Genomic DNA, 18,959 nt, shown 5'->3' with positions numbered 1-18,959 from the left:
CAGTATGGACATTTTAACAATATTGATTCTTCCAACCCATGAACATAGAATGTTTTTTCATTTTTTGGTGTCCTCTTTATTTCATTAGCGTTTATTTATTTTTTTTTAAGTTTTGGGATACATGTGTAGATCATACACGTTTGTTACATAGGTATACATGTGCCATGGTGGTTTCACTGCACCTGTCAACCCATCATCTAGGTTTTAAGCCCTGCATGCATTAGGTATTTGTCCTAAGGCTCTCCCTCCCTTTGGCCCCCACCACCTGATGGGCCCTGGTGTGTGATGTTCCCCTCCCTGTGTCCATGTGTTCTCATGCTTAACTCCTACTTATGAGTGAGAACATGTGGTGTTTGGTTTTCTGTTCCTGTGTTAGTTTGCTGAGAATGATGGTTTCCAGCTTCATCCATGTCCCTGCAAAGGACATGAACTCATTCTTTTTTTATGACTGCATAGTATTCCATGGTGTAGATGTGCTACATTTTCTTTATCCATTCTATCATTGATGGGCGTTTGGGTTGGTTCCAAGTCTTCGCTATTGTAAATAGTGCTGCAGTAAACATACGTGTGCCTGTGGCTTTATAACAGCATGATTTATAACCCTTTGGGTGTATAATCACTAATGGGATTGCTGGGTCAAATGGTATTTCTGGTTCTAGATCCTTGAGGAATTGCCACATTGTCTTCCACAATGGTTGAACTAATTTACACTCCCACCAACAGTGTAAAAGTGTACCTATTTCTCCGCATCCTCTCCAGCATCTGTTGTTTCCTGACTTTTTAATAATCGCCATTCTAGCTGCTGTGAGATGGTATCTCATTGTGGTTTTCATTTGCATTTCTCTAATGACCAGTGATGATTAACTTTTTTTCATATGTTTGCTGGCCGCATAAATGTCTTCTTTTGAGAAGTGTCTGTTTATATCCTTTGCCCACTTTTTGATGGGGTTGTTTTTTTCTTGTAAATTTGTTTAAGGTCCTTGTAGATTCTGGATATTAGACCTTTGTTGGATGGATAGATTGCAAAAATTTTCTCCCAATTCTGTAGGTTGCCTGTTCACTCTGATGGTAGTTTCTTTGGCTGTGCAGAAACTCTTTAGTTTAATTAGATCCCATTTGTCAATTTTGGCTTATGTTGCCATTTCTTTTGGTGTTTTAGTCATGAAGTCTTTGCCCATGCCCATGTCCTGAGTGGTATTGTGTAGGTTTTCTTCTAGGGCTTTTATGGTTTTAGGTTTTACATTTAAGTCTTTAATCCATCTTGAGTTAATTTTTGTATAAGGTGTAGGGAAGGGATCCAGTTTCTGTTTTCTGCGTATGGCTAGCCAGTTTTCCTGGCACCATTTATTAAATAGGGAATCCTTTCCCCATTGCTTGCTTTTGTCAAGTTTGTTGAAGATCAGATGGTTGTAGATGTGTGGTGTTATTTCTGAAGCTTCTGTTCTGTTCCATTGGTCTATATATCTGTTTTGGTACCAGTACCATGCTGTTTTGGTTATTGTAGCCTATTAGTATAATTTGAGGTAAGACAGCGTGATGCCTCCAGCTTTGTTCTTTTTGCTTAGGATTGTCTTGGCTATACAGGCTCTTTTTTGGTTCCATATGAAATTTAAAGTAGTTTTTCTAATTCTGCAAAGAAAGTCAATGATAGCTTAGTAGGAATAGCATTGAATCTATAAATTACTTAGGTCAGTATGCCCATTTTCATGATATTTATTCTTCTTATCCATGAGCATGGAATTTTTTTCCATTTGTTTGTGTCCTCGCTTATTTCCTTGAGCAGTGGTTTGTAGTTCTCCTTGAAGAGATCCTTCACATTCCTTGTAAGTTGTATTCCTAGATATTTTATTCTCTTTGTAGCAATTGTGAATGCGATTTCACTCATGATTTGGTTCTCTGCTTGTCTATTATTGGTATATAGGAATGCTTGTGATTTTTGCACATTGATTTTATATGCTGAAGTTGCTTATCACCTTAAGGAGTATTTGGGCTGAGATGATGGGGTTGTCTAAACATACAATCATGTCATCTGCAAACAGAGATAATTTGGCTTCGTCTCTTCCTATTTGAATACCACTTATTTCTTTTTCTTGCCTCATTGCCCTGGCCAGAACTTCCAACACTATGTTGAATAGGAGTGGTGAGAAAGGGCATCCTTGTCTTGTGCCAGTTTTCAAAGGGAATGCTTCCAGCTTTTGCCCATTCAGTATGATATTGACTGTGGGTTGTCATAAATAGCTCTTATTATTTTGAGATATGTTCCATCAATACCTAGTTTATTGAGAGTTTTTAGCATGAAGGGCTGTTGAATTTTATTAAAGGCTTTTTCTGCATCTATTAAGATAATCATGTGCTTTCTGTCATTGGTTCTGTTTATGTGATGGATTATGTTTATCGATTTGCATATGTTGAACCAGCCTTGCATCCCCGGGATGAAGCCGACTTGATCGTGGTGGATAAGCCTTTTTGATGTGCTGCTGGATTTGGTTTGCCAGTATGTTTTTTTTTTTTTTTTTTAGACGGAGTCTCGCTCTGTCGCCAGGCTAGAGGGCAGTGGTGCAATCTTGGCTCACTGCAACCTCTTCCTCCCGGGTTCAAGTGATTCTCCTGCCTCAGCCTCCCGAGTAGCTGGGACTACAGGCATGTGCCACCACGCCTAGCTGATTTTTGTATTCTTAGTAGAGACGGGGCTTCACCAGGTTGGCCAGGATGGTCTCGATCTCTTGACCTCGTGATCTGCTTGCCTTGGCCTCCCAAAGTGCTGGGATTACAGGTGTGAGCCACTGCGCCTGGCCTGGTTTACCAATATTTTATTAAGGATTTTTGTGTCAGTGTTCATCAGGGATATTGGCCTGAAATTTTCTTTTTTCGTGTGTGTGTCTCTGCCAGGTTTTGGTATCAGGATGATGCTGGCCTCATAAAATGAGTTAGGGAGTAGTCTCTCTTTTTCTATTGTTTGGAATAGTTTCGGAAGGAACGGTACCAGCTCCTCTTTGTACCTCTGGTAGAATTCAGCTGTGAATCTGTCTGGTCCTGGGATTTTTTTTGGTTGCTAGGCTATTAATTACTGCCTCAATTTCAGAACTTGTTATTGGTCTATTCAGGGATTTGACTTCTTCCTGATTTAGTCTTGGGAGGTGTATGTGTGCAGGAATTCATCCATTTCTTCTAGATTTTCTAGTTTATTTGTGTAGAGATGTTTATTGTATTCTCTGATGGTAATTTGTATTTCTGTGGGACCAGTGGTGATAGCCTCTTTATAATTTTTTATTGTCTATTTGATTCTTCTCTCTTTTCTTCTTTATTAGTCTAGCTAGTGGTCTATCTATTCTGTTAATCTTTTCAAAAAACCAGCTCCTGGACTCAATGATTTTTTGAAGGGTTTTTTGTGTCTCTATCTCCTTCAGTTCTGCTCTGATCTTAGTTATTTCTTGTCTTCTGGTGGGTTTTGAATTTGTTTGCTCTTGCTTCTCTAGTTCTTTTAATTGTGATGTTTGGGTGTCAATTTCAGATCTATCCAGCTTTCCGATGTGGGCATTTAGTACTATAAATTTCCCACTTAACACTGCTTTAGCTGTGTCCCAGCACAACAACCCTGGTATGTTGTCTCTTTGCTCTCATTGGTTTCAAACAACTTCATTATTTCTGCCTTAATTTCGTTATTACCCAGTAGTCATTCAGGAGCAGGTTGTTCAATTTCCGTATAGTTGTGTGGTTTTGAGTGAGTTTCTTAACCCTGAGTTCTAATTTGATTGCACTGTGTTCTGAGAGACTGTTTGTTATGATTTCCTTTCTTTTGTTATGATTTCCATTCTTTTGCATTTGCTGAGGAGTATTTTACTTCCAATTATGTGGTCGATTTTAGAATAAGTGCTATGTGGTGCCGAGAAGAATGTATATTCTGTTGATTTGGGGTGGAGTGTTCTGTAGATGTCTATTAGCTCCACTTGGTCTAGAGTTGAGTTAAAGTCCTGAATATCCTTGTTAATTTTCTGTCTCGTTGATCTGTCTAATATTGACAGTGGGGTGTTGAAGTCTCCCACTATTATTGTGTGGGAGTCTAAGTCTCTTTGTAGGTCTCTAACAACTTCCTTTATGAATCTGGGTGCTCCTGTATTGGGTGCATATATATTTAGGATAGTTAGCTCTTCTTGTTGTATTGATCTTTTTACCATTATGTAATGCCCTCATCTTTTTTTGATCTTTGTTGGTTTAAAGTGTGTTTTATCAGAGACTAGGATTGCAACCCCTGCTTTTTTTTTGCTTTCCATTTGCTTGGTAAATAACCCTCCATCCCTTTATTTTGAGCTTATGTGTGTCTTTGCACGTGAGATTGATCTCCTGAATACAGCACAGTGATGGGTCTTGACTCTTTATCCAATTTGCCAGTATGTGTCTTTTTTTTTTTTGAGACTAAGTCTTGCTTTGTCTCCCAGGCTGGAGTGCAGTGGGTCGATCTCATCTCACTGCAACCTCCGCCTCCCAGGTTCAAGGGATTCTATTGCCTCAGCCTCCCAAGTAGCTGGGATTACAGACGTGTGCCACCACGCCCAGCAATTTTTTGTATTTTTAGTAGAGACAGGGTTTCACTATGTTGGCCCAGCTGGTCTTGAACTCCTGACCTCGTGATCCACCCGCCTCAGCCTCCCAAAGTGCTGGGATTACAGGCGTGAGCCACTGCACCTGGCTAGTCTGTGTCTTTTAATTGGGGCATTTAGCCCATTTACATTTAAGGTTAACATTGTTATGTGTGAATTTGATCCTGTCAACATGATGCTATCTGGTTATTTTGCTCATTAGTTAATGCAGTTTCTTCATAGTGTTGTTGGTCTTTATATTTTGGTGTGTTTTTGCAGTGGCTGGTACCAGTTTTTCCTTTCCATATTTAGTGCTTCCTTCAGGAGCTCTTGTAAGGCAGGCCCGGTGGTGACAAAATCCCTCAGCATTTGCTTGTCTGGAAAGGATTTTATTTATTTATTTATTTTTGCTTATGAAGCTTATTTTGGCTGGATATGAAATTCTGGGTTGAAAATTATTTTCTTTAAGAATGTTGAATATTGGCCCCCACTTTCTTCTGGCTTGTAGGGTTTCTGTAGAGAGATCCACTGTTATTCTGATGGGCTTCCCTTTGTGGGTAACCTGATCTTTCTCTCTGGCTGCCCTTAACATGTTTTCCTTCATTTCAACCTTGGAGAATCTGACGATTGTGTGTCTTGATGTTGCTCTTCTCAAGGACTATCTTAGTAGTGTTTTCCATATTTCCTGAATTTGAATGTTGGGCTGCCTTGCTAGGTTGGGGAAGTTCTCCTGGGTAATATCCTGAAGTGTGTTTTCCAACTTGGTTCCTTTCTCCCCATCACTTTCAGGTACACCAATCAATCGTAAGTTGGATCTTTTCACATAGTCCCATATTTCTTGGAGGCTTTGTTCATTCCTTTTCACTCTTTTTTCTCTAACCTTTTTTTCTTGCTTTATTTCATTAATGTGATCTTCAATCACTGATACCCTTTCTTCTACTTGATCGGATCGGCTATTGAAGCTTGTGCATGCATCACGTAGTTCTCGTGCCATGTTTTCAGCTCCATCAGGTCACTTAAGGTCTTCTCTACACAGTTTATTCTAGTTAGCCATTCATCTAATCTTTTTTTCAAGGTTTTTAGCTTCCTTGCGATGGGTTTGAACATCCTCCTTTAGCTTGGAGAAGTTTGTTATTGCTGACCTTTTGAAGTCTACTTCTGTCAGCTCGTCAAAGTCATTCTCCATCCAGCTTTGTTCCATTGCTGGTGAGGAGCTGCGATCCTTTGGAGGAGGAGAGGCACTCTGGTTTTTAGAATTTTCAGCTTTTCTGCTCTGGTTTCTCCCCATCTTTGTGGTTTTATCTACCTTTGGTCTTTGATGTTGGTGACCTACAGATGGGGTTTTGGTGTAGATGTCCTTTTTGTTGATGTTGATGCTATTCCTTTCTGTTTGCTAGTTTTCCTTCTACCAGTCAGGTCCCTCAGCTGCAGGTCTGTTGGAGTTTGCTGGAGGTCCACTCCAGACCCTGTTTGCCTGGGTATCAGTAGCAGAGGCTGCAGAACAGCAAATATTGCTGCCTTATCCTTCCCCTGGAAGCTTCATCCCAGAGGGGCACCCGCCTGTATGAGATGTCAGTCGGCCCCTACTGGGAGGCATCTCCCATTTAGGCTACACGGGGGTCAGGGACCCACTTGAGGAGGCAGTCTGTCCATTCTCCGAGCTCAAACACTGTGCTGGGAGAACCACTGCTCTCTTCAGAGCTGTCAGACAGGGACGTTTAAGTGTGCAGAAGTTTCTGCTGCCTTTTGTTCAGCTCTGCCCTGCCCCCAGAGGTGGAGTCTACAGAGGCAGCCAGCCTTGCTGAGCTGCGGTGGGCTCTGCTGAGTTTTAGTTTCCCCAGCTGCTTTGTTTACCTACTCAAGCCTCAGCAATGGCAGAACCCCCTCCCCCTGCTAGGCTGCTGCCTTGCAGTTTGATCTCAAACTGCTGCCCTAGCAGTGATCAAGGCTTTGTTGTCGTGGGACCTGCCAAGCCAGGCATGGGACACAATCTCCTGGTGTGCTGTTTGCTAAGACCGTTGGAAAAGCAGAGTAGTTGGGCAGGAGTGTCCCGTTTTTCCAGGTACCGTCTGTCATGGCTTCCCTTGGCTAGGAAAGGGAAATCCCTTGCCCTTTTTGGGTGACCCCTTGCCCTTTTTGGTGAGGCGATGCCCTGCCCTGCTTCGGCTCACCCTCCGTGGGCTGCACACACTGTCCAACCAGTCCCAATGAGATGAACCAGGTACCTCAGTTGGAAATGTGGAAATCACCCGTCTTCTGTGTCGATCACGCTGGGAGCTGCAGACCAGAGCTGTTCCTATTTGACCATCTTGGAATGGAATCCTGAATTAACCTCTTTATCAGTATATAATGACCTTTGTCTCTTTTTAGTTTTTTTCATGAAATCTGTTTTTTCTGACATAAGTATCGGTACTCCTGCTCTTTTTTGGTTTCCATTGGCATGGAATATCTTTCCATCCCTTTATTTTCAGTCTGTGTGTGTCTTTATATGTGAAGTGTGTTTCTTGTAGGCAAGGGATTATTGGGTTTTGTTTTCTCAATTTAGCCACTCTATGTCTTTTGATTTGAGAGGTTAATCCATTTACATTAAATGTTATTATTGATAAGAACTTACTCATGCCATTTTGTTATTTATTTTCTGGTTGTTTTGTGGTCTTCTCTTCCTTCTTTCCTTCCTGTCTTCCTTCAGTGAAGGTGATTTTCTCTGGTGATATGATTTAGTTTCTTGCTTTTTATTTTTTGTGTGTTCATTGTATATTTTTAGGTTTGTAGTTACCACGAGTCTTGCAAATACTATCTTATAACCCATTATTTTAACTTGATAACAACTTAGCACTCTGCATAAACAAACAGGGAAAAAGAAAACTAATAAAAACCTTATGCCTTATCTTCATCCTCCTGCTTTTTAACTTTTTTGTTGTTTTTATTTATATCTTATTGTACTATTTCTGGAAAAGTTGTAGTTGTTATTTTTCATTGGTTCATTGTTTATTCATTCTACTTAGAGTAGTTTACACACCACAGTTACAGTGTTATAATAATTGTGTTATAACAGTGTTACTTTTTTTTTGTACTTACTATTACCAGTGAGGTTTGTACCTTAAGATAATTTTTTTTTTTGAGATGGAGTCTCACTCTTGTCTCCCAGGCTGGAGTGCAATGGTGCAGACTCAGCTCACTGCAACCACCGCCTCCTGGGTTCAAGCGATTCTCCTGCCTCACCCTCCCAAATAGCTGGGATTACAGATGTCTGCCACCACTCCTGGCTAATTTTTGTACTTTTTAGTAGAGACGGGGTTTCACCATGTTGGCCAGGCTCGTCTCAAACTCCTGAGCTCAGGTGATCCACCCACCTCGGCCTCCCAAAGTGCTGGGATTACAGGGATGAGCCACCGTGCCTGGCCCAGATTATTTTTTATTGCTCATTATTATTATAAGAGAGGATCAAAATCCTCTCTTTAGCATTTCTTGTAAGGCAGGTCTGGTGTTGAGGAAATCCCTCAGCTTTTGTTTGTCTGGGAAAGTCTTTCTCCTTCACATTTGAAGGATATTTTCACTGGATATACTATTCTAGGGTAAAAGTATTTTTCCCGCAGCACTTTAAATATGTCATGCCAGTCTCTCCTGGCCTATAAGGTTTCCACTGAAAAGTCTGCTGCCAGACATATTGGAGCTCCATTTCATGCGATTTGTTTCTTTTCTCTTGCTGCTTTTAGGATCTTTTCTTTATCCTTGAGCTTTGGGGGTTTGATTATTGTTACATGCCTTAAGGTGGTCTTCTTGGGTTAAATCTACTTGGTGTTCTATAACCTTTTTGTACTTGGATATTGATATCTTTCTCTAGGTTTGGGAAGTTCTCTGTTATCCCTTTGAATAAACTTTCTATCCCTATGTCTTTCTCTTCCTCATCTTTAAGGCCAATAACTATTAGCTTTGCTCTTTTGTGGCTATTTTCTAGATCCTGCAGGTGTGCTTCATTGTTTTTTATTCTTTTTTCTTTTGTCTCCTCTGACTGTGTATTTTCAAATAGCCTGTCTTCAAGCTCACTAAATCTTTCTTTTGCTTGATCAATTTTGCTATTAAAGGACTCTGATGCCTTCTTCAGTATGCTAGTTGCATTTTTAGTTCAGAATTTCTGTTTGATTAATTTAAATTATTTCAATCTCTTTGCTAAATTTAGCTGATAGAATTCTAAATTCCTTCTCTGTGTTATATTGAATTTCTTTGAGTTTCCTCAACACAGATATTTTGAATTATCTCTCTGAAAGGTCACATGTCTCTTGTTTCTCCAGGTTGGTCCCTAGTGCCTTATTTAGTTCATTTGGTGAGGTCATGTTTTCCTGGATGGTGTTGATGCTAGTAGATGTTCTTTGGTGTCTGGGCATTGAAGAGTTAGGTCTTTATTGCAATCTTTACTGTCTGGGCTTATTTGTACCTGTCCTTCTTTGGAAGGCTTTCCAGATATATGAAAAGACTTTGGTGTTGTGATCTAAGCTGTATCTGCTTTAGGGGGCACCCCAAGTACAGTAATGCTTTGTTTCTTGCAGACTCGTAGAGGTACCACCTTGGTGGCCTTCCATAAGATCCAGAAGCATTCTCTAGATTACCCAGCAGAGGCTTTTCTCTTACTTTCTCCCAGAGTCTCTCTCTCTGTTCTGGAAGCCTGGATCTGGGGGAGGGGTGACAGAAGCATCCCCATGGCCACCACTGCCAAGACTGTACTGGGTCAAACCTGAAGCCAGCACAGTACTGGGTCTCCCCCAAGGCCTGCTGTAACCACCTTTGTAACCAAGGCCCGCTGCTACCACCTTTGTTCACTCAAGGCCCTAGAGCTCTACAACCAGCAGGTGGTGAAGCCAGCCAGCCTTTTGTCTTTCTCTTAAGGGTATGGAGTTCTCCCAGGCCCTGGGTGGGTCCAGAGATGCTGTCTGGGAGCCGGGACCTGGAGATGGAAACCTTAGACATCTACCTGGTGCACTAATCTACTGTGGTTGAGCTGGTGTTGAAACCCCCAGACAAAGTCCTTCCCACTCTTCCCTCCTTTTTCCCCAGGCAAAGGAGTCTATACCTATGCCCACCACTACAGGCCCATGGGGAGTAATGCCAGGCTACTGCCGATGTTTACTTAAGGCCCAAGGGCTCTTCAGTCAGCTTCTGGTGAATCTTCCAGGCCTGGGACTCATCATTCAGGATAGTGGGCTCTTCTCTGACCCAGGTTAGGTCCAGAGACGGTGTCCAAGAGCCAAGGACTGGAATCCTGGACCCCAAGAGCCTGCTTGGTGTTTTTCCCTACTGTGGCCAAGGTGGCACCTAAGCTCAAGACTTACTCCTCCATCTGCTTTTCTTAAGCAGAAGGGGTCTCTCCCTGTAGCCACCACAGCTGTGAATGCACTGCCTTGAAGGGAAGGATACAGACCTGGTAGGATTCATCACCTGCTAACTAAAGAGCCCTTGGGCCCTGAATAACCATCAGTGATAACCAGGGAGTACATACCCACTGTGGGCCTTGCTGCTGTGGGCCTTGGGCGAGACTCTGAGATGTGTTGGCTTCAGGTGTGAACCAGCGCATTCACAGCTATCCTTTAGTCTCTAAAGTTTAGTGTTCTGAATGTGACTAGATAGGTTTCCTCACCAGAATCAAGTTGGAAATTCCTTTGTGATTAGCATGATATTGTCAGCTCTTGCCTCCCTCCACCCCCAGCCAATTGCCTTCCAAAACTTAACATTGCTTTATCTTCCGATGAGCCCAGTTTGTAGGTTTAGGTTTGCTCTATTCTCTGAGCCTGTTCTATTCAAAGGAAGAAAGAATAGTAGCATTGTAGAGTAGGGAAGGTGTTGGTTTGGATTAAGTTATACTGGCCATCAGATTTGAGCTTCAACATACTAGGGGCATATTCTATGCACCTGTTTAGCTTTGGAGTTGTATCATTTCTTTTTTTATTGTGGTAAGAACGTTTAATATGAGATTTGCTGTCAGCAAAATTTTAAGTATACATTATTGACTGTAAGTATAGTATTGTATAGCAGATCTGTAGTGCTTATTCATCTTGCTTGACTGAAACTTTATGCCCGTTGCTTAGTAACTCCCTATTACCCCTTTCCCCCAGCCCTTGGAAACCACCATTCTACTCTTTGGTTCTATGAATTTGACTATTTTAGGTATTTCATGTAAGTGGAACCATGCAGTATTTGTCTTGTGACTAGCTTATTTCACTTAGTATAATGTCCTCAAGGTTCATCCATATTGTCACATATTATGGAATTTCCTTCTTTTTGAAGACTAAATGGCATTTTATTGTATGTATATACCACATTTTCTTTATCCATTCATTTGCTGGTGGACATTTGCATCATTTCCACATCTTGGCTATTGTGAATAGTGCTACAGTGAACATGGGAGTGCTAATATCTCTTCAAGACCCTGATTTCAATTCATGTGGATAAATACCCAGAAGTGTAATTGCTGTATCATATGCGAGTTGTATTTTTAATTTTTTGAAGAACCTTCATACTGTGTTCCATAGCAGCTGCACCATTTTGCCATCCTACCAACAGTGTACAAGAGTTCCAATTTCTCTACATCCTCACCAATACTTCTTATTTTTTCTTTCTTTCTTTCTTTCTTTCTTTTTTTTTTTTTTTTTTTTTTTTTTTGTGGCAGTGTCTCACTCTTACCCAGGATGGAGTGTAGTGGCTCGATCTTGGCTCACTGCAACCTCTGTCTTCCAGGTTCGAGCAATTCTCCTGCTTCAGCCTCCCAAGTACCTGGCACTACAGGTGGTGCCACCATGCCCAGCTAATTTTTGTATTTTTGGTAGAGATGGGGTTTCACCATGTTGCTCAGGCTGGTCTCGAACTCCTGACCTCAAGTGATCCACCTGCCTCGGCCTCCCAATGTGCTGGGATTACAGGCATAAGCCACTGCGCCTGGCCTTATTTTCTATTTTTTGATAGTGGTTATCTTAATGGATGTGAGGTGATATATCATTGTAATTTTAAATTTTAGTTTGCATTTCCCTGATGATTAGTGATGTTGAGATTTTTTCCATATACCTGTTGGCCATTTGTATATCTTCTTGGAGAAATTTTTGGTACTTTAAAATATTTTCTATCTCTGTTGAAATTCTCACTTTGTTCATGCATTGCTCTCTTGACCTCAGTGAGCATCTTCATGAGAGTTGTTTTAATTCTCTGTCAGGTAAATTATATAACTCTATTTATTAGGGTTGGTTTATGGAGATTATCTTGTTCCTTTGTTTGGAACATCTTTGCCTGGTTTTTCATTTTCCTTGACCCACTGTTGGTGCCTGTGTTAAGGCACCTCTCTCATTCTTCATGGGCTTGTCTTGTACAGGAGAAGGGCCCCCCCAGTTAGCCTTGGCAGAGATTCTGGGGGCCTCTACCACCTCTTTCTCTCCCCAGAGAGAAGCTGGAAGCTATAGTTTTTGTCTGCTTGTTCTGGGCTGAGCCAGAGTGGAGAGCTATGGCATGTACCAGCTCAAGCCACTGTCTCCCATTCTCCCCTGAGCAGCTAGAGTTTGCCGGACCCATCTAAGCCTCAAAACTAGAGAGATATATGCAAGTTCTTTTGGCAGCCCTGGAGAAGTTGGGGCACTAGAGGCACAGATCAACTCTTTTCCCTCCCCACCAGGAAGCAGAGAGCTGGAGCTTTTCATCTGTGGAGGTGTATCATTTCTGCTTGTCATGATTTTCATGAGGTTAGCCTGCCCTGCATCCATCCCTAGTTACTCTCCAGGATCAGGACACTGCTCAGAACTACAATACACTGCTGTGAATAGATCTGTTGGAACTATGGTACATACAGTTCCATCTGACTTCTGCTTTATGACTCGCTGCTTGGATTCTCTTGTACCATATCCAATTTGTCATTTGGGACTTCCTGGAACATTATATAGGAAAAATTATTATCTTTGTGACCGTGGATAGAAATTACGATTTACAATGTAATTTTAGTCTATGACTAAACCTGTTTGCCTGATTTTGCCAGACCCTTTTGACACTGTTTTGGATATTTTGGCTGTCCTCATTCAAACCAACCTCTGCAGTTTGAATAGTTTTCTTTAGCCCACAATCAGAGCTATAGTGTAGTGCTCTGAATGCTTTTGGCTCATTTCTTTCCTCTCTGCTGTTTTTCAGTTGTCTGAGTGTCCTAGCTTGTCACTTGTTCCAGATCCTTCCTGATAGAACCAGTATAGTGGAAAGTGCAGGATTTCAAATCAGAAAGCCTGAATTCAAGTCATAGCTTACTACTTTCTATTTTATCACCATCAAGAAGTCACTTTATCCAGCAAAAAGGCCTGATTTTTAAAAAGTCACTTCATTTTGTTAAAACTTAGTTTCCACATCTTATGAAATAAAAATATCTTCCTTACAGAATAGATTGAAGATTAAATGAGAATGCATATGAAAAAGCTTCGAGACTGGAAAGCAATATGCAAATGTTAATTTTATTGTCATTTCTGGTTCTTTTCTCACTAAAGAAGTTGCATATAATTATTGTGACTTGGAGTAAAATCTTGAATTGATTTTGGCAGGTCTTTGAGCTGCTTTGGCTTTTGAATGACTGGTTGAGCTGATGGAGGTCACAGGGAAAGACTTGGCAGGACAGTTGATAGATTTTTGTATGTTGTAACAGAAGCTCCCTTCCTCAAGGACAGGGAAAATGTTTATTTTCTATTATACGGTACCTAGAATGTTATCTACTTAATCAGAATTAATTGATACAGATTAACGTGGCTGCCTCAATCGAGTGATCCCCCAGTTTTAACTAGAATGCATCTCATTTAAATTAAATGGACTGAAATCATGTTGTAAATCATAGTTTCTTTCTGTAGCCAGGAAGATAATTTAATAATTTTTTTCAAAACGTACAATCTTGCTTGACAAAACCTTAATACAGTTTGCTGTCTTCTCATCTCAGGAGTAGACTGCATTTTGTATTTGAGACAGTCTCTGCCGCTTAGGCTGGAGTGCAATGGCGTGATCACAACTCACTGTAGTTTCAACCTCCTGTTGGGACCACAGGTGTGGGCTACCATGCCTGGCTAATTTTATTTATTTATTTGTAAAGATGGGGTCTGTCTATATTGCCCAGGGTAGTCTCGAACTCCTGGGCTCAAGCAATCCCCTTGCCTTGGCCTCCCAAATTGCTGGAATTACAAGCGCGAGACACTTTGCCCAGCTGTAGACTGCATTTATAGAAGTTCTTTTCATCGGATGCAGTGGCACACACCTGTAATGCCAGCTACTTGGATGGGAGGATCACTTAAGCCCAAGAGTTTCAGGCCAGGCTGGGCAACATAGCAAGACCCTGTCTCAAAACAAAAACAAAAACAAAAACAAAAACAAAAAATATAATTTATTTTCTGAGCTTCTCCCAGATGCAAATCTCTTCTTTATAGTGTAACTCTCAACCTTTCAGCTATGTGATCTCTATCACTTACCCAGCTTTGCTGACTGCATTTTATCCTTAAAGGACTGCAATGCTGTCATTGCCTCAGCTGGTGTCGGTGAAGTTGCTCAGCTGAATAACACTGAAAATATGTTTTGAAAGGACCAGAATTATTTAGACAAAAATGAGTTAATAAAACATTAACCACTTAAGAGAACATTCACAAATCAAAATATATGTCTTCATAGTCTCATAAACTATGTAACCAGAAACTATTATTGGTATTCTACAATAACATCTTAGGATTTTTTTTTTTTTTTTTGAGAGACAAGGTCTTGCTCTGTCACCCAGCTGGAGTGCCGTGGCATGATCATAGCTTAACTGCAGCTTCCACCTCCTGGGCTGGAGTGATCCTTTCACCTCAGCCACCGAGTAGCTGGAACTACAGGTGTGAGCCACCACACCCAGATAATTTTTAAGTTTTTTATGGAGATGAAGTCTCACTGTGTTCCCCAGGCTGGTCTCAAACTCCGGAGCTCAAGCAATCTACCTGCCTCAGCCTCCCAAACTGTTAGGATTACAGGCATGAGCCACCACGGCTGGCCAGGATGTTTTTTTTTAAAACGTATATTGGTGGCATGTGCTTGTAGTCCCAGCTACTCAGCAGGCTGAGGCAGGAGAATTGCTTGAACCTGGGAGGCGGAGATTGCAGTGAGCCAAGATCCCCCACTGTACTTCAGCCTAGGTGACAGAGTAAGACTCTGTCTTAAAAACAAAACAAAACAAACAAACGAAAGTTTATATTGGGGTTTTGTTTTCTTCTCAAAAATATTTTTAAAAATCTGTTCTTTAAACAATATTTGTATTTTTAAAAACATCAATTTTAAAATCTCCCTGATTCTGTTACCAATATTTTGAGTAAGGGCTATATAAATATGTGCCCCTCAGCCCAATACTTACCTAATCTTAGAGGAGTCAAGATATTTAACATCAGTCTTTCCATTAAACAACTTATGGGAAAAAGAAAGATAGAGGGTTTCTTTTTTCTTTTTCTTTTTTTTTTTTTTTTGAGATGGAGTCTTGTTCTGTTGCCCAGGCTGGAGTGCAGTGGCCGATCTCAGCTCACTGCAACCTCTGCCTCCTGGGTTCAAGAGATTCTCCTGTCTCACCTTCTGGAGTAGCTGGGACTGCAGGTATGTGCCACCGTGCCTGGCTAATTTTTGTATTTTTCTTTTCATATATATTTTTTCACCTAAAGTATTTAAAATGTGTGAATTTTAAATACTTTTTAATTTGCTTTGTGACGTCTTTATTGGAATCTATAGTCTTATGTTTAGCTAGAATTTTAATTTTTAATTTTTATTTTTATGCGTATATAGTAGGTGTATATATTTATAGGATACATGAGATATTTTGATACAGACATAGAATGTGTAATAATCACATCAGGGTAAATAGGATATCCATCACCTCAAGCATTTGTTTAACTGAAATTTTTGTAGCTGATTTATTTTTTACTGTAGCAAGGTAAAAGTTCTGTTTATTTTAGCAGCTTAAAAATCTTTTAGAAGGTGCTTTTATAGTACTGTTATGAATATTAACATTTTTGCTAATTTGAGGCTCAAGAATGTTGCAAGAAATTAGAAATATGTAGCTTATGGACATTTCTGTCACGAGTTTGAAAAAAACCTCAATTTTGATAATATGAAGGGCATCAATTGTGATTCTTCATCATGCTTATTGTTTAGTTTTAGTTTTTTTTTTTTTTTTTGAGACACAGTCTTGCTCTGTTGCCCAGGCTGGAATTCAGTGGCATGATCTGAGCTAACTACAACCTCAACCTCCCAGGCTCAAGCAATTCTTATGCCTCAGCCACCCCAGTAGCTGGGATTACAGGCGGGCACACCACGCCTAGCTAATTTTTGTATTTTTAATAGGGATGGGGTTTTGCCATGCTGAGCAAGCTGGTCTTGAATTCCTGGCCTGAAGTGATCCGCCTGCCTCAGCCTCCCAATGTGCTGGGATTACAAGCATGAGCCACTGGGCCTGGTCTAGTTTTAGTTTTAGTTTTTTTTTTTGGATGATGTCTTGCTATGTTGCCCAGCCTGTTTCAAACTCCTGGGCTCAAGGGATCCTCCTGCCACAGCCTCCTGAGTAGTTGGTACTACAGGCGTGGAGCATCCTGCCCAGCTAATGCTTGGGTTTGAAGGAATTCCATGGCCTGGTAAGATTCAGCTATTTGGAGTCTGGAGCTCAGACCATTTAGAAAATGGTGACATCATTTGTGCAGATTCAATATCTGGTTAATGTTGCTAATTGAGCGTGTCATTTTTTTCTTGCAAAGTAAGTTCAAGACTTCAGAGCCAGCAGTTAGCTATGTCTGTCTAATGCTTGAAAATATTAGTAAGTTTTTCAGTTTTACAGGGCACATATTCAGATCTTCTTTCAGAATTTCTACATTTTCTGGTTTTGAAGACACTGTTAAGTTCAGTTTTGCAGGGTTTTTTTTGTTTGTTTTAGAGAAAGGGTCTCACTCTGTAGCCCATGCTGCATGGAGTACACTGGCAGGATCGTAGCTCACTGTAGCCTTGAACTCCTGGACTCAAGTGATCCTCCTACCTCAGCCTTTGGACTAGCTAGGGCTAAAGACGTGTGCCACCATGCTTGGCCTGTTTTGTACTTTTAATATTACCTAATAACATTACTATTTGTGAAGTCAATGCATTTTACTTTCTGAGAATGAGTAATGATTAAGTTATAAACAAGTGACTCCCAAAGAATGCAAATTTTATTTGAAAATTATACTCTAGCTTAAAGAAACTTTAAATCTCCAGTTTGGTTTTACTCTAAGGATCAAGTTCCTTCATGCTGTATTCATTTGGCCAATGATTTAGACATAGATTTAAAAATGATTTGCTACATTTAGCCAATGGTAATAGTTCACAGCACATTTATCATCCATTGTTATTTCAGAAGTTGTTGAAAACCTGGTTACAAATGATAATTCACCTAACATACCAGAGGCAATTGATAGACTCTTCAGCGACATAGCAAATATCAACAGGGAGTCTATGGCTGAAATAACAGACATTCAGGTTAGTATAAAAATAATTCTGTTTATGATAAGTTTTGATGATTCTTCATTTTAACCAATGTATTATATAGGTAAAAAAGTAGTCTTCATGCTTAACCATTGCTAAACATATAAAAGTCTATTTTTGGATGTTCACACCTAATTTAGGGGGAAAAATTTTAGAAACCAATGGGAACATATGTGCTCGTTTAATATTTATTATTTATTTATTTATTAGCAATGTTATTTATTATTAATATTTATTAACCTCCCCAGGCTTCAGTTTTCTCACCTGTTAAATGATAATAGTAATACCCACCTCCAAGTGTTGTTATGAATAGTAAACAAAATAACATATATAAGGTCCTGGGCACATACTAGTTATCTTTTCCTTCCCTTTGCAGCAAAGTAGTGGAGCCACCCAGTAGTGGAGAACTCAGTTGACTATAAGCCTTCAGAAGTGCTTTTTTTGGGGGTAATTGTCTAATGTTTAAATGAAGGTCTGTTACTTACTTAATATGGAAGCTGTCTTGAGGCTTGAAACACTTTTGAGAATATTTACCTTGGGCAAATACTTCCATTTTGGTGACTACTTATATGGAAAGGTGAGAGGAAGGTTTACTGTAAATCTCTCTTCCTCTTTATATATATATGTATCTATATATGTATATATGTGTTTATGTATATATAAATACCTTTATTTAGATATAATTTACATACCATGCAATTCACCCATTTCAAGTATACAATTCAATAGTTTTTAGTATTTCACAGAGTTGTTGTGCACCTATCACCACAGTTAGTTAATTTTAGAATATTTTCATCACCTCAAAAAGAAACCGCACACCCATTCACAAACACTCTCCATTTCCTCCCATCCTCTTCCCTCCCTCACCCTCAGCCCTAGGCAACCACTAATCTACTTTTGGTCTCTATGGTTTTGCCTAATGAGGACATTTTATATAAATAGAATCATACAATGTGTGGTTTACTGACTGTTTTCACTTAGCAAGATGTTTTCAAAGTTCATCCATATTGTTGCATGTATTTGTACTTCATACATTTTTATGACTGAATAATATCCCATTGTATGGATATACCATATTTTGTTTGTCCATTCATCTATTCATGAACGTTTTCATTGCTTCCACCTTTTGGCTATTATGAATAATGCTGCTATAAATACTCATGTACAGATTTTTATGTTTTCATTTTTCTTAGGTTTGTACCTAAGAATGAAATTGCTGGGCCATGTGTTAACTCTAAACTTTTTTTTTTTTCACTTTTTTTAAATTTTAAGTTCTAGGGTACATGTGCACAACGGGCAGGTTTGTTACATATGTATACATGTGCCATGTTGGTTTGCTGCTGCCAGATTGTTTTCCAAAGTGGCCGCACCATTTTACATTCCCACTAGCAATATAAGAGGGATCCAGTTGGCTGGGCACGGTGACTCATGCCTATAATCCCAGCACTTTGGGACGCCGAGGCGGGCAGATCACAAGGTCAGGAGATCGAGACCATCCTGGCTAACACAGTGAAACCCTGTCTCTACTAAAAATACAAAAATTAGCCGGGCGTGGTGGCAGGCGCCTGTAGTCCCAGCTACTTGGGAGGCTGAGGCAGGAGAATGGCGTGAACCCAGAAGGCGGAGCTTGCAGTGAGCCGAGATTGCACCACTGCACTCCAGCCTGGGTGACAGAACGAGACTCCGTCTCAAAAAAAAAAAAAAAAAGAGGGATAGAGGGATCCAGTTTTTCCACCTCCTTGCTGACATTTGTCATTATTTGTCTTTTTGATTATAGTCATTCTAGTGGGTATGAAGTGTTATCTCATTGTGTTTTTTATCGCGGTAAAATACACATAACACAAAATTTACCATCTTAACTATCTTTAG

The 18,959-nt window shown here is 40.2% G+C and overlaps 1 protein-coding gene across 2 annotated transcripts in view; it reads left to right on the top strand.

Moving 5' to 3' along the window:
- Positions 1-18,959, top strand: part of TEX11 (testis expressed 11) — a 380,181-nt gene that overhangs the window by 17,474 nt on the left and 343,748 nt on the right. The window contains exons 1-2 of one of the 2 annotated variants that reach the window (XM_055106718.1): positions 10,918-11,354; positions 16,963-17,084. In XM_055106718.1, the coding sequence (XP_054962693.1) occupies positions 11,258-11,354; positions 16,963-17,084 (219 nt within the window). In that variant the 5' untranslated portion in view covers positions 10,918-11,257. Of the gene's footprint in view, positions 1-10,917; positions 11,355-16,962; positions 17,085-18,959 lie in introns of those variants that run through there. The other variant, XM_003820153.4, reaches the window with a different exon arrangement.

The sequence above is a fragment of the Pan paniscus genome, chromosome X, assembly GCF_029289425.2.
Source record: "Pan paniscus chromosome X, NHGRI_mPanPan1-v2.0_pri, whole genome shotgun sequence".
Classification (NCBI taxonomy): Eukaryota; Metazoa; Chordata; class Mammalia; order Primates; family Hominidae; genus Pan; species Pan paniscus.
The sequence above is the reverse complement of the archived record's forward strand: the minus strand, read 5'-3'. Positions and strand labels throughout refer to the sequence as shown.